This window comes from Tupaia chinensis, unplaced genomic scaffold, assembly GCF_000334495.1.
Source record: "Tupaia chinensis unplaced genomic scaffold, TupChi_1.0 Scaffold000226_1, whole genome shotgun sequence".
Classification (NCBI taxonomy): domain Eukaryota; kingdom Metazoa; phylum Chordata; class Mammalia; order Scandentia; family Tupaiidae; genus Tupaia; species Tupaia belangeri.
Window position 1 is genome coordinate 6275814 of NW_006159701.1, and position 19074 is coordinate 6294887.

A 19074-nucleotide genomic window follows, 5' to 3' on the forward strand; every position below is an offset into this window, starting at 1 on the left:
CCCCCATAACAAAAACCCCTCCAAAAAAAAAAAAATGCATACATACCCTATTGCAAAAATCTCTTTAAAAGAAAAACATTTAAAGAATTATTTAATTTTATTATTGTTATTATTACTAACTTTGTATTAAAAAACATGTATTCACCAGAGAGAGAGAATGTCAAAGCAAGCTTCCAGGTCCAGGATTTGAACTGTGGTGTCAGCCATATGGAAATCCAGCACCTTAACCACCACACTATCTGCTGGCCCACAAATAATCTTTATTTAAAAATTGGGCCTGCAGATGGAATAGCAATTATGTCACTGGATTCCCACATGGCCAACTGTGGTTCAAGTCACAGACCTGTGACTTAAAAACATGCCACGGGCATGTGCATGTATGCTCAAGATCCCAGGAGGAAAATGGAGGAGAATGGATTGCTGTGTGGCCATCCCCCCTTGGGGGTGTGAATTCTCACTTTCCCTCTTACTAACTGTCCATCTCTCTCCCTCACTCTTGCGTGCGCTCTCCAAAAGATTAAAGGAGCCGGCAAGGTGGCATATGGTTAAGGCACTGGACTCCTACATGACTGGACACAGTTCTAGTCCTGGACCTGGTGGCTTGCTTTCTCACTTTCCCTCTCTCTCACTCTATTTCTCTCTGATCAAATTGTAAAAATAACAATAATAATTATAAATAAAATTGAACAGGTAATCTTTAAAAAAAAGAGAGAGTATTTCCAGGCTCAGCCACTGTGGCACAGGCAGTAGTGGTAATGCTGTGTGATCCTAAAAGCCTATATATAGAAAGGCTCTAGATTTATTTATTTATTTATTTTTAAAGAATTATTTATTTAACTTAATTATTATTCAATTTGATGAGAAACTGAGACAGAGAGAAAAGAGCAAACTTCCAGGTCCAGGACATTAACTGTGGTCAGCCATGTGGGAATCCAGCACCTCAACCACCCCACCACCTGCCAGCCCAGAGTTCTAGATTTCTATCAAGTCTACCTAAACATTGCACAATCTTGGCAGGGTGCAGGGGTTGGGGGGGAGATCATAGCTGTAGATCATAGCTTGAAGACCCTGTGAAGGGTACCTGTCTCCCTCTCCCTATCTCTCTATCTGTGACTCTTTTTTAAAAAAAGATTTATGGGGACCAGCAGATGGCGTAATGGTTATGTTCCAGACTCCCACATAGTCGACTACGGTTCGAGTCCCAGGCCCAGTGGCTTAAAACTCACACTGGGCGTGTGCATGCATGCCCAAAATCCCTTGAGGAGACTGGAGGAGACAGGATTGCAGCATGGCCATCACCCCTGATGGGTGATTTCTCTCTTTCTATCTCTCTGTTTGTCTCTGTCTCTCCAGCGAGCATATACACCCTATAGAAGAAACCTCTCTTTAAAAATAAAAAAGAAAAGAGGACCAGCAGTTGGTGTAATGGCTATGTCACTGGACTCCCGTGTAGTCGACCACGGTTCAAGACCCAGTGGCTTAAACTCATGCTGGGTGCACATGCGTGTGTGCCCAAGATGCCTAGAGGAGAATGGAGGAGAACGGATTGTGACATGGCCATGCCCCTTTGGGGGGTGATTTCTCACTTTCTGTCTCTCTGTCTCTTTGTCTTTCTGGTGAGCGCATGCATCCTATAGCGAAAACCTCTCCAACAATTAAAAAAAATAAATTAAAAAAAAAAAACAGCAAATGGAATTAAATAAATAAATAATTCTCTTTTGTTAAATAAAGAAAGTAAAATAAAATGAGGGCCAGTTGTTAAGGGAGCTGAATCCCACATGGCTGACAGTGGTTCATATCCTGGCCCAGTGGTTTGAAAAACCAGGGATGTGTTGCATATATGTGCCCCAGTTCTAACATGATGAAGAAATGGAAGGGAAGGGATTGCAGTGTGACTATGTCCCTCCCACTGGGGGTTACTTTCTTCTCTCTCTCTGGCAAGTGTACCACCCTCTGTCAATATTAAAAAAAAAAAAAAAAAATCTACTTTAGAGTTCGAATTAGCTGGCAAGAGAATCTGTATCTTGTCTCTTTATAGGCCAAAGGTCTACGATTGTTCAGTAACACCATTAATTCTTCAGTAAAAGCTGAGGAAAAATTATGAACCTACAGTTCGAATCTGTTATCCCTTCTCAATCATTCTAAATGTCTGTCTTTAATTCATTCAAATATATATAAATTGAGTGCCTACTACTGTTCTAAGTACTTGGGTTAGGGCAGTGAATAAAAAACAAAGGTGCCTCTCTCTTGGCATTTTCATTCTAACACGGAAGATACATATTAAATATATTGTATATTAGAAGCTGGCAAATGCTATAGCAGAAGAAGTCAAGCCTAGTAAAGGGGATAGTTTAGGGTACAAGTAGCAATTTTATTATTTATTTTTTAATTCCCAGAAAGCACGTGCACACTTACCAGAGAGAGACAGAGAAAAAGAGAGGTAGAAGGAGGAATCACCCCCACTGGGGTGTGGTCATGCCACAATCCCTTCTTCATTTCTCCATCCTGTCGGGATTTGGGGCATGAACGCACATACACCTGGCATGTTTCCCAAACCCCCAGGGCTGGGACGCAAACCACATGGTTGGCCATAAGGTATCTGGCTCCTTTAACCATAGGCCACAGGGCTGGCCCAGCAACTTTAAATATGGGAGTCTGAGTAGGCCTCACTGAGGTGACGTGTTTAAGCAAAAACATGGAGGAGGAGGAGTAATCTTAGGATTCCAGAACAGCTAGGCCATTTTCACAGCACTAGGAACCTGGTGCATTTGTTCTCTTTGGGAAGAGCTACTGCCCCTCCCCAAGCAGGTCCATTGGTGTGAAAACAGCATGTCTGAGGACTGGAGAAGATCTTTTTTTTTTTTTTTTTTTTTGGAGAGATTTTCACTGTAGGGCGCGTGCGCTCGCCAGACAGACAGAGAGAGACATAGAGACAGAAAGCGAGAAATCACCCCCCAGGGGGGATGGTCACGCCGCAATCCCTTCTCCTCCATTCTCCTCTCGGGATCTTGGGCACGCACGCACACGCGCCCAGCGTGAGTTTTAAGCCACCGGGTCCGGGACACGAACTGCGGTCGACTACGTGGGAGTCCAGTGACATAGCCATTACGCTAACTGCTGGTTCCCAGGACTGGAGAAGATCTTGAAAAGTCACTTCATCGAGTCCCATCTTTGCTCATTACATTTTCTCTAACACCTGGGAGGGGGCCTCTTTCCACCTGGGTTTTTCTCTTTTATAAGCTATCACCTCCAGCCAGGCCAGCCTTCTCACAGTGTTACCTTTCATCTTTACAACAACCCTGTGAGGTAGCAGCACATTGTATTGTGTCCACTTCTCACTGAGGTATGAGGAGGTGGCCGTACTGCCAGGAAGCGGCTGAGGCACAGGCCTGGATTCCTTCCGTGCCACCCCATGTCTCTGCTCACCATCTCCCTTTCTCTGATTCATCCCTTTCTTTCTAGACCAGCATTCTCAAAACTGGAGGACTCCTTTGAGGCCCTCTCCCTGTACCTGGGAGAACTGGGTATCCCTCTGCCTGCAGAGCTGGAAGAGCTGGACCACACTGTGAGCATGCAGTACGGCCTAACCCGGGACTCACCTCCCTAGCCCCGGCCCAGCCCCCTGCAGGGGGGTGTTCCACAGCCAGCATTGCCCCCTCTGCGCCCCATCCCTGCTCTGAGCAGGGCCGTCTGGGCTTCCTGTGGATTGGCAGCTTATCTAGAAGCAGACCCAGCCATCACTACTACCTCCCCAGGAGGCGAGCGGGCGCAGCACCATGGAACGCATCTCCACGTGTTTTGTGGCCTGGTTACTGTCCATAATTCAACACTCGCCTGAAAGCTGTGAAGAAGAAGAAGAAGAAAAAAAAAAAAAGCTTGGCCTCTGGGCCAGGAGGAATCTTGTTACTCGGGGACCACTCAGGAACTCGCTGACAGTGGGATTCCAGGGGCTCTCACTTATACTAATCAGCATGACCTGGACCTGCTGGGCAGGATCCCAGGGCAGGACCTGCAGGTGGGCTCTGAAGTCTAGTCCAGCTGGGTGCCGGAAGACTTGAAGTGGAAGCATAGCTGAGACACTAGTGGCCAGGCGGCACTCAAAGGGTGTGAAACACCAGTGATGCTCCCCATTCCTCTTCAGGGCCTGTCCTCCCAGGGCAGAGGTTGAGTGAGTAGGTTTCGAAGAGTCTCTTAGTGTATGGTAGAACTGGCCAGAAGTCAAGGAAAAGGCTGGTTTGTATTCACCTTTCAGGGTGACTAGCCAGCCCAGAAACCACATCAATGACAGGAGGAGTTTTCACCTCGTGTTCTCAAACTACTGCTGGAGACAGCTAAGAACTCCTGGGCAGCACCCTTTCTGTCTACAATAAGCAGTTCCCATAGGTGCAGGAAGAAGTTGGGGTTAGCAAGAGGCCCTGCCCCTCTTGTTACTCACACCCCAGTGGGCTCCTCAATCAGAAGCCCAAGACATTTTGCCTAGAAGTAGATGAGTTCCGGAGAACAGTAGAACAGCGTGGCTTGTCACAGCCCTAGGGTCTGAGGCAGAGGAGCGGGAGTCTCAGCAATCCCTTGGCCTTTTCTTTGCGGCAGCTACTGCTCACCTTTCTATGTGCCTGGTCCAGGCAGCAACTTGGACTGCAGAAGAGGTGGTGGCAGAGTCTCAGAGCTGAGATGCCAAGAGAGACAGCTCCCTGAGCTGGGCTATCTGGTTTCTACCTCCCTGTTGGCTGGCCCAGCTCACCAGCTCCTAGCACAGCCTCCTGAGCCACACTCCAGGGCCACAGGCACTGGAAAGCCGGAGGTACCCTCCACCTTCGCTCCCAGAGCTCCAGGGATTCTTCAGCACAACTAGACTTGCCTCCTAAGTGTCCGTGAGCTCACACGCTATTTAACAAATTGGGAATGGGTTTGGGGTATTAATGCAATTTGTGGTGGTTTTATTGGGGGGAGGGGGAGTGATCCAGGAGAGTGGTTGCTGTTACTATTATCTTGACGTTCTGTCTGTGGGATGGTATGTGAAATACTGTACATAGATCTGATGAGTTTTGGGATCAGATGTCATCTCTGGCCAGAGTTTACTTGCTATATAGACTGTGCTTAACGTGTGGAGTTTGCAGGCTTGCTGTAGAGTTGAGCCCTGGACTCCCAGCAGTGGCACAGTTCAGCTGTGTGTGGCTGTGCCACAGCTGTCCCCAGCAAGCGTGGGAGTGGTGGGCCCAAGCTGGGCCATTCAGGCTAAATAAATGAAGCAGTTAACATAACCGACAACTGAGAGTGAGCAGGTGACCTTTCTTGGGGAGATAAATGTGGAGGGTCTCCTGCATACCAGGTTCAGGCCACAGGATCCCCCACTCCTCAGAGCAGGGACTTCCTCATGTTCCCACTTCATCCTCTCTTCCCTATGAAGATACCAACCTGCTCCAAAGAATGTGCCTGTCTACCTGAATCAGCCCTTTCCTTGGAACAGGTCTGTGGCCTCATATAGGCCCCACGAAACTGCTCTGCCTATCTCCCATCTGCTAGCTGAGTCATCCCTTAGGAATCCTACACTCTCGCCCTGAAATAGAAGAGGACTTCAATTAGTTCATAGAAAATTAAAATTCACATTTATTTTGTGCAAAAAAATTTTTTGAACCCATGCATAGTTTATTTATACTAATTTCCCATGAACTTTTTAAAGACTGCCCTATACCTACGGATATTTCTACAGCCTGGGTGTCTGCAGTTTCTGCAGGACTGGGTGTCATCCTTATAATGGGGAGAAATGAATGCAAGTCAGTCCACCCCTTGTATTTCCCTGCAAGTGCTTGAGAGGAGACAGCTTATCTCTTTGAACTTCTGCACATGAGTGACAATCATTAAGCAGTATGATACTATCTAGTGGGGTCCTGGGTGTGATAAAATTCATAACCCCAAAAATGATTTCTCCTAAGCTTTCCCAAAGCTTGAGGAATGCAATTTAAGGCAGAATTTGGTACCTGAAAAAAACTGATGACCTGGGTGCCCATTTGCAGGACCACAGAGCCGTCTCTGGGCATGGACAGAGGACACTGTATCAGTAAGGCTGAGAACCTGTTGCTGAAACCCCATGTTAAAAGTCCAGGAAAGACTACCATTAGTAAGTTTCCTTCAGAGCCCTAGGAGTCATTCCACAGGGACCTTCCTCAGTCCAGAGCAGCTCCAGGCAGCCCAGCAACCCTTCCCCTTCTGTACACCATCACTCCTTGGGCTGCTACAGCTCTATCCCCACCTTCCTTGTCTTCAGGCCCTGAGAAGGCTGTCTGGATGGTTTTTTATTTTGTTTTTTAAGAGGTTTTTTGCCTTAGGGCACTAGCACTAGCCAAACAGATTTTGAGCATGCACACATACCCAGCATGATTTTCAAGCCACCAGGTCCAGGACTCAAACCAGTCGGCCATGTAGGAGTCCAGTGATGTAACCGCTACACCATCTGCCTGCCCCATGGATGTTCATTTTAACTGCATCCACCTGGGAAGTGTGGACCGCTTGAGAGGACCAGCGTTGGCCAACCACCTCCTTGGGACATCATACACATATCCTTCCTATAGCTTCAACTTGAAAGATTGCAGGTGCTGATACAATGAGGAGGCTGCAGTTACCAGCTTCCAGTGACAGGCCAGGGTGAATGAAGAGAAGGCCAGAGCTCGCCATCTGAGGTGCTGACAGAGTAATCTGAAACTTCCCAACCTGTGCACAAAAAACTTGGCAACATGGAGTCATTTTTTTTCTTTTAATAAGTCAAATGTAGAGCAATTTCCCGCACTTTATACACAGGTGTCAGAATGAGGTATATAAAACATGTACACAGAAAAATGCTTTTGTAAAAAAGTAGAAACCAGTAATGTTCTTTTCTCCAATGTCACCTATACCAAGGGACCCCTGAGGTCCAGATCCCCTCAACAAATAGCTCTAGGACAGCCTGCTGAAGGGAATGGGCCCCACTAACCCCGCTCCACGTCAGGCCGTGGAAAGACTGGGAAGGAACCACTGTGGCTGGGGAGTACTGCCAAGGCTTCCAGTGTGACGTCAGAGCCTCTGGGCCCTGCTGAGCCACTAGCACAGTGCGGTGGAGGATGGCCTACTTGGGAAGCCCAGCTCCTGGCCAAGCCAGTACTTTGCTCTGTGACCCTGGGCAATCACTTCCCTCTCTGGGTCCCTGTAGGCTTGAAGAACCCTACGGCCCTTTCCAATGGTTCAGTGATTGTTTTACAAGTTAGGGGTTGTGACCCTAGCCCTACTGTCCCCCGAGAAGGCACTGGCCTGGATGCCCCAGGACCGCCTGCAAACAAGCCCACTATAGGGGCAAGCCCTGCATGCTTTATAACCTTGCCTCTGAGCTTAGTTTCCAGGCAAACCTCTCAGATGCAGCTCACACAGCCCCATGGTGGGAAATGCAGAAGTTCAAAGAGACAAGCTGTCTCCTCTCAAGCACTTGCAGGTAAATACATGGATGAGCTAGCTGCTTTCTTACCCTTGTGCAAAATGAAGAGAGGTCACTTGGACCCCTGAAAAGAGACTGTCTGGGGCACCCCAGTCCACTTCTGCCCCTGTGGCCTAACGGAGGAGTGGACCTTTCTCTACCCTCTTCCCTAAGTGGAATGTTCAGTGCAATTCTTCCCTTCCTTTCCTTATTAAGCAGGAAGAGCCCGGGGCCCAGGCCTGGCCCACGGTTGTCAAGGCACATCAATGCCGGCGAGCTGGAGCACGCCCAGCAGCTTCCAGCCTGGATCCCCGTTCTCAGCCCAAAGTTCTGACTTTTGTACAAACTCACTTCTGGTTCTCAGCAGTCAGTAGGGAGTTCCAACCCCAAATATTTAAAAAAACTAAATATGTTTTTTCAAGGTTGCCCCTTGACCTTAACTATGAATAACAGTGTATGCCATTCGAGCCCACAGAGAACAAATGGACAGGCAGAGACTGAGACTGTCTTAGATAGTAAAGCACAGAAGAGCCTGGGGGAGCTCCCTGTCTGTCCCTGGTTCAGTTCCAGGGACAGAGTCAGGAAGCCCTTGGCGGAGCACCACTGTGGGAGCTGCCACTACTCCTACTAGCGAAATCCTGCTCCAAGGAGTGGAGAAGGAGCACTAGTAGGGCCTTACCCCAGCCTTGCCCTCCACTCACAGTGTCAACTGCTTCTTGTCAGTTATTAGGATCCAAAAAAAAAAAAAAAAAAAGTAGGAATCAGGTTGGCACCACAACACAAAGTGTAGATCACCCCCGGCAACAGGGGGATGGGTTGTCCTGTACCAGCGTCTGCTTGGGCTCCTGCCCATTGATGGCACTCAGGCCCCCGGAGTACCAGCCTGGTCCATAAGGGGGGTGCTGCCTTCCTGAAGTTCTACTGGTGTCTGGCTGGCATGGACCACGATAGTCTTCTCGTCCACGATCTCACAGGTGGGGTTGGTGAAGGCAGACAAGGGCAGGGTGATTCGCTGCATCTCCCTCTCGCACACTTTCTGCTCATGCTGCTCCTTCAAATCCTTCCCCCTGGCAGAAAAAAAAAAAAAAAGGCAAAGCATTCAGGCCATGCCTCCTGCAGGGTTTTGCTCATTAAATAACATCCCAAGGCCCAGACAGGACTGAAGGCCTTGTCATAGTCACAGCAAATCAGTAGCTAAGCCAGGTTTGAGCCCAGGTTCAGGATACTAACTACATTTCTGTCCTACCAGACTGCCTCCTACCTCTCCAGTCTCTGCTTCCCCATCTATAAAACAGGGGTGAGAGCAGTACTAACCTCACACAGCTGCAGGAGGGCTCAATGGAGATAAACGCAGAAGAGACTCGTGTGTCGTGCACACACACACCGTATGCACTAGAGGGCAGGTGTGCTCACCAGAGAGACAGGAGAAAGCACTCCCCGTAGCAAATGGTCATGCCACAATCCTTTCTCTATTTCCTCTTCCTTTTGGAACTTTAGAAACACACATACACACCAACATGTTTCTCAAGCCCCTGGGTCTGAGATAAACTGCAGGATCAGTCACGTGGGATCTTGCTGCCTTAAATACCAGGCCACACAGCTGTCCTGTAAAGAGACTCTTAAAGCAAGTTTTGTTCTTCCAGCCAATGGTTTCAAGAGACCCAAAGAACTATCCTGGCTTTGGCCCTAACTCATAAAGTCTAACTGACTATTTTGCTGTGAGACAGGCTTTTTAATCTTAAATTCCCGAAAGGTGTAAGGTGAAAATGAACTATCCCCAACCCATGCAGGGGACAAAAGGGACTCTGAGGGCTGCTTAGGTCAGTGGGAAACAATGAGACAATGACCATCCAACTGCTCAGAGTTTTCATATGCCTTTGAATTCTCGTGATACTCAGTAACCCAATCAGGCCATCACGTTACTCCATTTTATTCTTAAGGAGCGCTCACTCCATGTTGAGAACTTTACATACGTTATTTCACTTCATTCTCAGCTCAGTCTTAAGAATTAGGTCTTACTCATTTTATAGACAAGGAAATGGTCCTGAGAAATTAAGGAACTCAGGGCTGGCAGGTGGTGTGGTGGTTAAGGCACTGGATTCCCACATTGTTGACCACAGTTTGAATCCTGGACTTAGTGACTTGTTTTCTCACTTTTCCCCTCTCTCTCTAGTCAAATTAAAAAATAAAAATAAAGTTAAATAAATAATTCTAAAAAAAAAAAAAAAACAGAAAAAGTTAAGGAATTCTTCAAGGATGTAGTGGGCTCAACCCCAAATGTGTTAAGACTCTAGCTGATGCTCAAGAAGTTCTGACCTGATCAGATTTACCCAACAAAAACTGGTGGGGCAAGAACTCAAACCTAGTCTTCTGATCGGACATGGAAGGCCTTTCCCACTGTAATGTGCCACCCCCACTACTGAACAGAGAACTGGGTGAGTGCCCAGTACTAGACACCAGAACCAGCATCTTGGACCTTACTAAGACCCAGGGCAGCATCCTCTGAAGCCAGCAACTAGACACTCGGGCTCAGCTGTCTGAGGAAATCTTTCTGGAAAGAGCCTTGAAATGAGCAACTGATGGATGACTTGGTAAAACAGCACAGGGCCCTGCTTCAGAGCTCCTCAGGGACATGGCCAAGATCAGAAGATTATGCATCCATTATGATGTGAACTACAATGACAAAAGCCTCCAGAGACTGGGGAAGAAAATTGGCAAAATGGGGTGGGAGGGGAGGGCAAGAGAGGAATAGTCTGTACAAGTGCCTCTGCACTGTCTTTAAATCACCCATTTTGCTTATGTTCTAGTACCAGCTCAGGCTTAGCTGTATGTCAGTTTTTTGAGAGAGAGATTTTTTTTTTGCTACAGGGCACATGCACTCACCAGAGAGACAGAGAAAGACAGAGAGACAGAAAGTGAGAAATCACCCCCCATGGGAGATGGCCATGCTGCAATCCCTTCTCCTCCATCTCCTCTTGAGATTTTGGGCATGCACCAACATGCACCAGTGTGAGGTTAAAGCTGCTGGGTCCAAGGGATCAGCAGCTGGCATAATGGCTATGTCACCAGACTCCCATGTAGTCGACCATGGTTCGAGTCCTGGACCCAGTGGCTTAAACTCATGCCGGCCCATGTGCGTGCATGCTCAAGATCCCGAGAGGAGAATGAAGAAGGATCGCAGCTTGGCAATCCCCCCTGGGGGGTGATTTCTTGCTCTCTATCTCTGTCTGTCTTTCTGGCAAGCGTACACACCCTATAGCAAAAACCTCTCAAAAAAAAAAAAAAAAAAAAAAAAACTGCTGGGTCCAGGACTCGACCCATAGTCAACTAAGTTGGAGTCCAGCAATGAAACTATTACTCCATCTGCTGATCCCTACCTTTTCTTTTTTAAAGAGGTTTTTGCCTTAGGGCATGTGCGCTTGCCAGACAGAGACAGAAACAGTGAGAAGGAAAGTGAGAAATCACCCCTCACCCCTCAGGGGGCCAGCCACACCATAATCCCTTCTCCATTCTCCCAGGATCTTGGGCACACATGTACACACGCCCAGTGTAATTTCCAGGACACAAACCACAGTTGACCGTGGGGGAGTCCAGCGACCTAACCACTATGCCATTATGCCATTTGCTGGCCCCAGCTATATGACATATTAAAGCAGCCTCTGAGACTTGTTTTCTTCATCTGTAAGATGGGGATAGTATCTGTCACCAAATACGGTAATGCATGTGAAAACATCCTGAAATAGTGAAACTACTGTAAAAACTCACAAGAGGTTATGATTTGCTCTAAATATGATTTGCCTCTCCAAACAATGTTATCATAACTTGGTTTACCAAGGACATTCTCCTACTGACCAGCCAAGACAAGTATTGTTTGTGTGACCTAAGTAATCTCCTCCTCTCTGGACCTTAATTTCATCATCTGTAAAACAGGAGTTGGATTTAATAATCTCCAAGGCCCTGACACTCTGTAAGATCCCGCACTTGAGCTGTACTCTGATTCCCTATCTCTCACTGTAAGGTCACAGGAGGCAAATTTGTGAGCTCATCCTCCTTAGCCACCCTGGGGGATGGGATGACTAAGTTTCTGAATGTGCAAACCCAAGGCTTCTGCCCAGTCTTTCTCATTAGTCTCTGTACTGAATAACACCAGCTCCTAGAGCACCAGAGGGGAAATGGATGGACAGTGTCCATGGGGACAGGATCATCTAGACCAAGGGCATCCCACTCACATTCTGAGATTCACTAGTTACAGCCACTGCCACAAAGGAAAAAAACACCTACCTCCACAACGAAACAAAAAGCCAGATTCTTCATTGCCAGTGCTGGGAAAAACATGGAGGTCTGAACTTAATTTTATTAAGGGAGCTCACAAGCTAATAGACAACCAAAAGGCAATTTACAAAAGAAATGGAATACATGAGTATCAGGTCTTTTGCTAAGACCTGAATTTCAGAATCTAAGGGGCTGGAGGAAAAGGAAAAATCTGTAACTCATCCTTCCTGAGTACCTACTAAGGTACCAGGAAATGACCTTCCCATCTGCAATGAGAAGAGTTATTTACGTACCTACTGGAAGCCACACTTCATATATGCACTAGCTTCTTTTTTTTTGGAGAGGTTTTTGCCATAGGGCGCGTGCGCTCGCCAGAGAGAGAGAGGGACAGAGAGACAGAAAGCGAGAAATCACCCCCCGGGGGGGATGACCACACCGCAATCCCTTCTCCTCCATTCTCCTCGCGGGATCTTGGGCACGCACGCACACGCGCCCGGTGCGAGTTTTAAGCCACCAGGTCCAGGACGTGAACCATGGTCGACTACGTGTGAGTCCAGCGACATAGCCATTACGATAACTGCTGGTCCCCAGAACCCTTTATAACTTTGTGGTCCTTTTTTTTTTTTTTTTTTTTTAGGAATTATTTAATTTTGTGCCAGCAGGTGGTGTGGTGGTTAAGGCACTGGACTCCCACATGGCTGATCACAGTTTGAGTTCTGGACTTGGCAGCTTGCTTTCTCACTTTCTCTCTCTCTCTCATTCTCTCTCTCTCTGTGTTTCACTCCGTCCCTCTCTGGTCAGGTATAAATAAATAAATAAAGTTAAATAAAGTAATTATTTTTAAAAAGAATTAGTTATTATTATTACTATTATTTTTAATATGCTATAGAGCTTGTTTGCTCACCAGGGACAGAGAGAGACAGAGAAAGAGAGAAGTGAGAAAGCAAGCCACCAGGTCCAGGACTTGAACAATGGTTGGCCATGTGGGAGTCCAGCACCTTCACCACCATGCCACCTCCCAGCCCCTCTGTACTAGCTTTTAATTTCCACACTAACCTTGCAATATATATTATCCCCATTTTATAGATGAAGAAACTGAGGCTTTGGAGTCTGACTCTTGAACTTACTCAGCTCCCTCCTTTACTATGCATCTTGGCTATGGCCAGCTGAAATGCTGAAAATTGTCAGGCTGCATCATACACGAGTCTTTAGGGGAAAAAAATCAATTCGTATTAATGGGGCAGAGCAGGGCTAGAAGAGCAGCCATGGGTAAAGGAAGCAGATGCTGCCACTAGTCTGGATTAGTCCCATCCATTTAGAAGCCTGGAAGCACACTCAACCGTACATGCCTGCTGTTAATGGCACCTGTGAGTCCTGGAGACGCAGTGGCTGCCCCAGCTCCTTTGGGAAGACCTGAGAGTGGCAACCAAGCCTGCTGCACTGACCATCAAGCAGCCCGGCACCACATCAAGGCCTTGGAGGTGGGGGGCAGCCAGGCTGTTGACTAGCAGCCAAGAAAAAAACAAAAGGCTTATTCATTGACTCAGCTCCTCTCCTAAGGGGCTTGGGGGTGGTGTGGACTTACAGTTTTTCCCTCCCCCTTTTTTATCGAAAATAAAAGCTCCCTCCAGAGCTAGTACAGACATTGCACTTAGAGCAGGGACTGGGAGCTGCTCTGTTGCAGACTGGCCATCTGAACCTCATGGCTTAGACTACTAAGACAAAGACCCAGCCAAGCTGAGCTCCCTCCTGCCCCCACCTGCCCCATTTCCTCCCCTGAGCGGAAGCCTGGTGCCTGTTCCCCACTTCCCAGCCAGGGTAAATATTCTTCCCATGAGCCAAGCCTCATGGCCTTTGGCAGAGTTCAAAGTCTGTAACAATTACCCTGACTGCTCCTGGGTCAGGATCGGGAGCCGGGCTAGACAGAGAGAGCAGGTGTAGATGGAGCTGCCCCTGACTTCTCTCTCCCAGGGTGATGGAAGCTCTGCGGACCTCCTTGAGGCAACACGGGTTTCTTCAGTTATTATATAATCCTGAGCCACTGCTATTTTCCCAGACAGAAGCAATGCTGTGCCACGCTGCTGCTCAGGACAAGTTCCCCAAAGCAGCTCTGCATTATGAACACTGATGGTATGCCCAAACTAGTTTCATCCTCAACAAATCTATGGTTTCTGTCAGGATCTCAGATCTGAGAAAGCAGATATAGAGAAGTCAAATCATTTATTCAAGCAAACGGCAGAGCTGGGTTTGAAGCCACTACTGCATAAAGTCACTTCCAGGCAATGTCTTTTTAGGAAGTATTAGAGCTGGAAGAACCACTACATATAACCGCCTCCTCCTACACTACTTTACAGATGAGGACACTGAGGCCCACAGAAGGTAAATAACTTGTCCAGTGTCATTTCCGGTGGCAGTTCCAAAACCAGATCTTGGTTCTTGGCCTGGTTCTGAATGCTACCATTTTTTTAAAAAAAGTTTCCATTTACTGTCCTTTGCAATTCAAAGCAAATTTACATGAAGCTAGACAGACTTTTAGAGACACTAATGATCCTTAGACACACCTTAACTAACTGTGCAGCTTAGACATGGTTCTTAACTTACAGGTTTCAGCTCCTCACTGTAAAACAGTGAAAAACGCTCCTAGTGTGGTAGTGAGGCTTAGGAGATCTTTCAAGAAGAATACTCAATAGATCTTTTCTTGTTAAGAAAGCAAGAAATAAATGCTGATTATTGTGATTGTTACCTGATCGACATTCTGTTTATATATAGTACTTAGAATAATTTTAGGAGGGTAGCTATATCCCCATTTAATAGACAAGATATAAATATTCAGTGTAAAGCTCTCTACAGGACAGTGTTCTCTGACTCTGGGAAGAGATGGCAGTTGAGAGCTTGTCTCTAGCCCACATGTGGTTTCCTGTTGTACAGTCTGTTCTTAGAGCACTTTTACTAAGGAAAGGGGCGGTCCAGGGTTAGTGATGGGGAGTCTGGTGACTTGGTGTGTTGCTCTGAGTTTACAAGAAAGTAAATACTGACTGGGACCAGCAGCTGGTGTAATGGCTATGTTGCTGGACTCCCATGTAGTTGACTGCGGTTTGAGTCCCGGACCCAGTGGCTTAAACTCACACCAGGCATGTATGCATGCGTGCCCAAGATCCTGAGAGGAGAATGGAGGAGAAAGGATTGTGGCATGGCTATCCCCCCGGGGGGTGATTTCTCACTTTCTATCTCTGTTTCTCTCTGTCTTTCTAGCAAGTGCACAATCCCTATAGCAAAAACCTCTCCAAAAATAAATAAATAAAATAAATACTGGGGTCAGGGCAGTGTCCCATGACAGCTTAGAGGAGCAAATGTAGAAGAAAAAGATGTTGCTTCCACAGTGGGTACCAGAACTGAGCTTGGAATTAAGAACGCTTGTCAGTTCAAGCACCTATTGATAGAAGGCCTAGCAACTCACATGACTGGAAGAGAACCAAATGTTTTTCAGTGGTTGAGAAAGGAGGAACTATTTCAAGGACTAAACTCAGTCAACATGGTTTGGGTCTATGAATTGTAGAAGACCAGGGCCACTACATTATGAACAAGCAGGTGTCCCTGGGCCTGCCTTGTAAACCAGCCCTGACTGTAGGCAACGACTTCAGACTGGGGGATCAGAATGCCCTCTTAGATCAGTATTTGCCCTCTGGGGACCTCTGCTTCCTGAATCACAGAAAATCAGACAGAACAGGGCTAAGAGAACAATAGGTACAGTACTCAGATTTTATGGGAAAGAAAAACAGCTATCATTTACTGACCATTTACTGTGTCCCTGAGCTAAATAGTCACATACCTTAGCCCCACACAAATGCTGTGGAGTAGGAAAAAGAAGACATTTGCACAGTCACACAGTTAGAAGCAGGGACTGGGATTTGGGGTATGTACACGCACACACGAAGAAGGGATTGCTGCATGGCCATCACCCTGGAGGTGATTTCTCACTGTCTTTGTCTCTCTCTAGCAAGCACACGCACCCTATGCCAAAAGCCTTTCAAATAAAACAAGACAAAACAAAACTAGGACTTCTCTCCACCAAATGCTGGCTGTGTAACTTTTGCCAAGGTACATAGCATCTCTTCCCTTAGTTTCCTCATCAGGGAATCCCGACAGTAATTCCCACGTAAGGATGACTGTGAGAACTGAGTGAGTGGAAGCATATAAAGTGTTCAAAGCAATGTCTGGCATATGGTAAATGTTCACTACTGCTATTGTTATTATTACTGAACACTCCCCCTTTTTCATCTATAAAATGATGAGGTTGACTACAATACTTTTAAGGACACCCTAAGTTTACATAATGCCAGATGACCCACTGGAGCTGTGAGCTCAGACATGGCCCTCACCACTGGAAAATGCAGTCCACCATGTCACTTCCCTTACAAGGGAAGACTTCTCAGACTGTAGAGGACAAATATGACAGGCACTTGGGGCTGGAAGTCAGATCTCCTTATTTCACCTAAGAATTTTCCAGAGTCAGCAGTGTTAATAAAAAATGAATGTGACTCTTGCTTATCAACATGCATCTGTCACTGACTGAAAGCCTTCTTCCACATGGCATCTCAGGGGACCTTTCAAAATAAGCATTCCTCCTCCTGCTGTCCTAGTCACAGGTCAAGTCCCTAAGCTTCCCAGTCTCTTTGGCTTTCTCATTTGTCATGAGAAATGGCAGACTCTATTGAACTCACTTTTGTCTTTCTATCTTAGAGATCCCATTGCTTATGGAAATTTAAGCCCAAATTGCAAAACCAGTGGCTGGGAAATTTTTCTAGTATCAGAATTTTTGTTCAGCCTGATTTCTGCAACTCCACATACTTCCATATAAGGCATACTGGTTTAGACAGCAGGGAATTTGGTACCAAAAAAAACTGGGTTTTGGGCCAGGAGATGGCATGGTGGCTAAGGTGCTGGACACCTACATGGCCAACTACAGTTTGAGTCACGCCAGGTTGAAAATCATGTGTGTGTGCGTACATGCCCAAAATCCCAGGAAGAAAATTAAGAAGGGATTGCTGCATGGCCATCACCCTGGGAGGTGTTTTCTCACTTTCTTTCTCACTGTCTTTGTCTCTCTCCAGAAAGCACATGCACCTTATGTCAAAAGCCTTAAAAAAAATGGATATGGGGGCCAGATGGGGGCCCAGAGGTAATTCAACTGGACTTGCATAGCAAAGTTCCAAGTTGACATCGTGAGACCTTCCTAGGCACATTCACACATACCTATAATCTAGATTAGCTGAGTTTGAGGGTTGATCAGGGTGTGGGGACCCTGTTGTGAGTGTCTCTCTTTCTCTTGGTCTCTCTCTCACGGAAGAAGTAAATAAACCTTAAAAAAAAAAAAAAAAAAAAAAGCTGGGGACCAGCAAATGGCATGGTGGTTCAGGTGCTAGACACTCCCACATCGCCAACCATGATTCAAGTCTTGGACCTGGTGGCTTCCTTTCTCACATTACCTCTCTCTCTCTCTGGTCAAATTAAAATAAATAAATGAATAAATAAAATTAAATAAAATAATTCTTTAAAAAAATAAAAGCTGGTGGGAACTAGCAGTTAGCATAATGGCTATGTCACTAGAATCCCACATAGTCGACCACGGTTCGCGTCCTGGACTCGGTGGCTTACAACTCACGCCGGGTGCGTGTGCGTGCGTGCCCAAGATCCCGAGAGGAGAATGGAGGAGAAGGGATTGCGGCGTGACCATCCCCCCTGGGTGGTGATTTCTCGCTTTCTGTCTCTATGTCTCTCTTTGTCTGTCTGGAGAGTGCACGTGCCCTATAGCGAAAACCTCTCCAATAAATAAATAAATAAATAAATAAATAAATAAAAGCTGGATTTGAACCCAGGTTAGTGTGACATGAAGCAAGTCACTTCACCTCTCTGACAAAGGCATTTTCATCTGCAAAAATGGAGAAGAACCCCCAACTTCACAAAGCTCTGGGGTGAGGATTAAAAGGCATTGAAGTTAAAGGTCTGTCCAAGGTTGCTTGGAAGAGACTATAACCAAGGCTCTACCTCTTGAGCTGGCTTTCCTTCTTTTAACACCTCACTTGATTTTGTGTAAGAAAACCACCTAACAGTTTGCTTTGACTGTGTATTTTCCTCCCCACACCCTCTCAAGACCCCAGAAGAAAAGTCACTGACCTCTTGTAGGTGTAGCCCAAGATAATGCCAGCGCCAATAGCAATAATGATCACCATCATGGTAATGCCCAGGACATAGCCTGTCAAGGACAAGACACAAGGTCCCATTAGCCACATCCCAGACCATGAACAAATGACATTTTGATGAATCCAAACAAGGAGGGGTGAGAGAGAGTCCTACCCAGAGTTCCCAGGTCTTTTTTCTCCTTGGAGTTAATCCGGACCCGCTGGCTGATCCCAATCACTGGCTGCACAGCTGCTGCCTCACTCCGAGCGGGCAGGGCGTTGGCAGGAGCAAATACTTGCTCCTCATCTTTGGGTGACACTTTGGACACCTCTTCGGTTTCTGTGGTGGAAGGTGGCAGGGCCTGGGAAGTGGTCTCTGAAGATAAAGGGGGAAATAGCTCTCATTAGAGAATGCTCTGAGTGAATTCCATGGCTAAACTTGGCCCAAGTGTTGGGGGAGCTGAAGGGGGGTCCACACTGGTGAGAATGCCCCCCCACGCACAATGAAATCAAACCCTGTCCGAGGCAAAAATCAGACCTCAGAGGGCTGCACCATCGCTGGGTCAAGGAGGGCCTCTCCTTAACCCATATCTTCATCTCCAAATCCTTGCTATCTTCCCAGGTCCAGCTTGGTCGCCCTTTTCTCCAGGGAGTCCCCCCCTACCCGACCTTCATGTCAGGAGGTAATCCACGACTCTTCTGAGCAGCTCACGTTTACTGGGTGCAAACCCTGTGTGAAGTATTTTACCTTGACTATCTCACTTAATTTATCTTACCGCCTTGGGAGCAGCAAGCCTGCACTCTGAAGTCTAAGAAACTTGGACTCAGATTTGGACCCTGCCATTGCCTGTGGGAAATCGCTGAGCTTCTCTGAGGCTCAGATCCCCCAAACAGCTTCTTCCTAGAGGGAGTTGTGACCGGGGGGCCTAGCACACAGCAGACTCTCCACAAACGGTTAGTAAACGCTGAGGAGTTCGCCAAGGGCCACACCTCGGGGCGCGCGGCGGAAGGGCCGGCAGTCGCCTCCTACGGTTGTTTACAAGCACTCGCGGAGGATGAGCTCACTCGGAGCGGCAGCGCTGGCCAATGGGCTTCGGGCCCCGCGGCCTGGAGACAGCCCTGGCCAATCGGACGGCACGGGGGCGGAGCGGGGCCGCCCGGCGTCTCCGGCCGCACGTGCGC

The 19074-nt window shown here is 47.2% G+C and overlaps 2 protein-coding genes across 6 annotated transcripts in view; one reads left to right on the plus strand and one right to left on the minus strand.

Moving 5' to 3' along the window:
- LIMK2 (LIM domain kinase 2) overlaps nucleotides 1–3869 on the plus strand; it is an 85565-nt gene extending 81696 nt beyond the window's left edge. For all 5 annotated transcript variants that reach the window (XM_006147950.2, XM_027771624.1, XM_014587639.2 and 2 more), the window contains one exon: nucleotides 3463–3869. In XM_006147950.2, coding sequence (XP_006148012.1) covers nucleotides 3463–3607 — 145 coding nt within the window. In that variant the 3' untranslated portion in view covers nucleotides 3608–3869. The remainder of the gene's footprint in view (nucleotides 1–3462) is intronic.
- Nucleotides 3870–4092: 223 nt separating this feature from the next.
- Nucleotides 4093–19074, minus strand: part of PIK3IP1 (phosphoinositide-3-kinase interacting protein 1) — a 19837-nt gene continuing 4855 nt past the window's right edge. Inside the window, exons 4-6 of the mRNA XM_006147953.3 lie at nucleotides 18068–18268; nucleotides 17888–17966; nucleotides 4093–8508 (exon numbers count right to left, since the gene is read on the minus strand). Coding sequence (XP_006148015.1) covers nucleotides 8304–8508; nucleotides 17888–17966; nucleotides 18068–18268 — 485 coding nt within the window. The 3' untranslated portion in view covers nucleotides 4093–8303. The remainder of the gene's footprint in view (nucleotides 8509–17887; nucleotides 17967–18067; nucleotides 18269–19074) is intronic.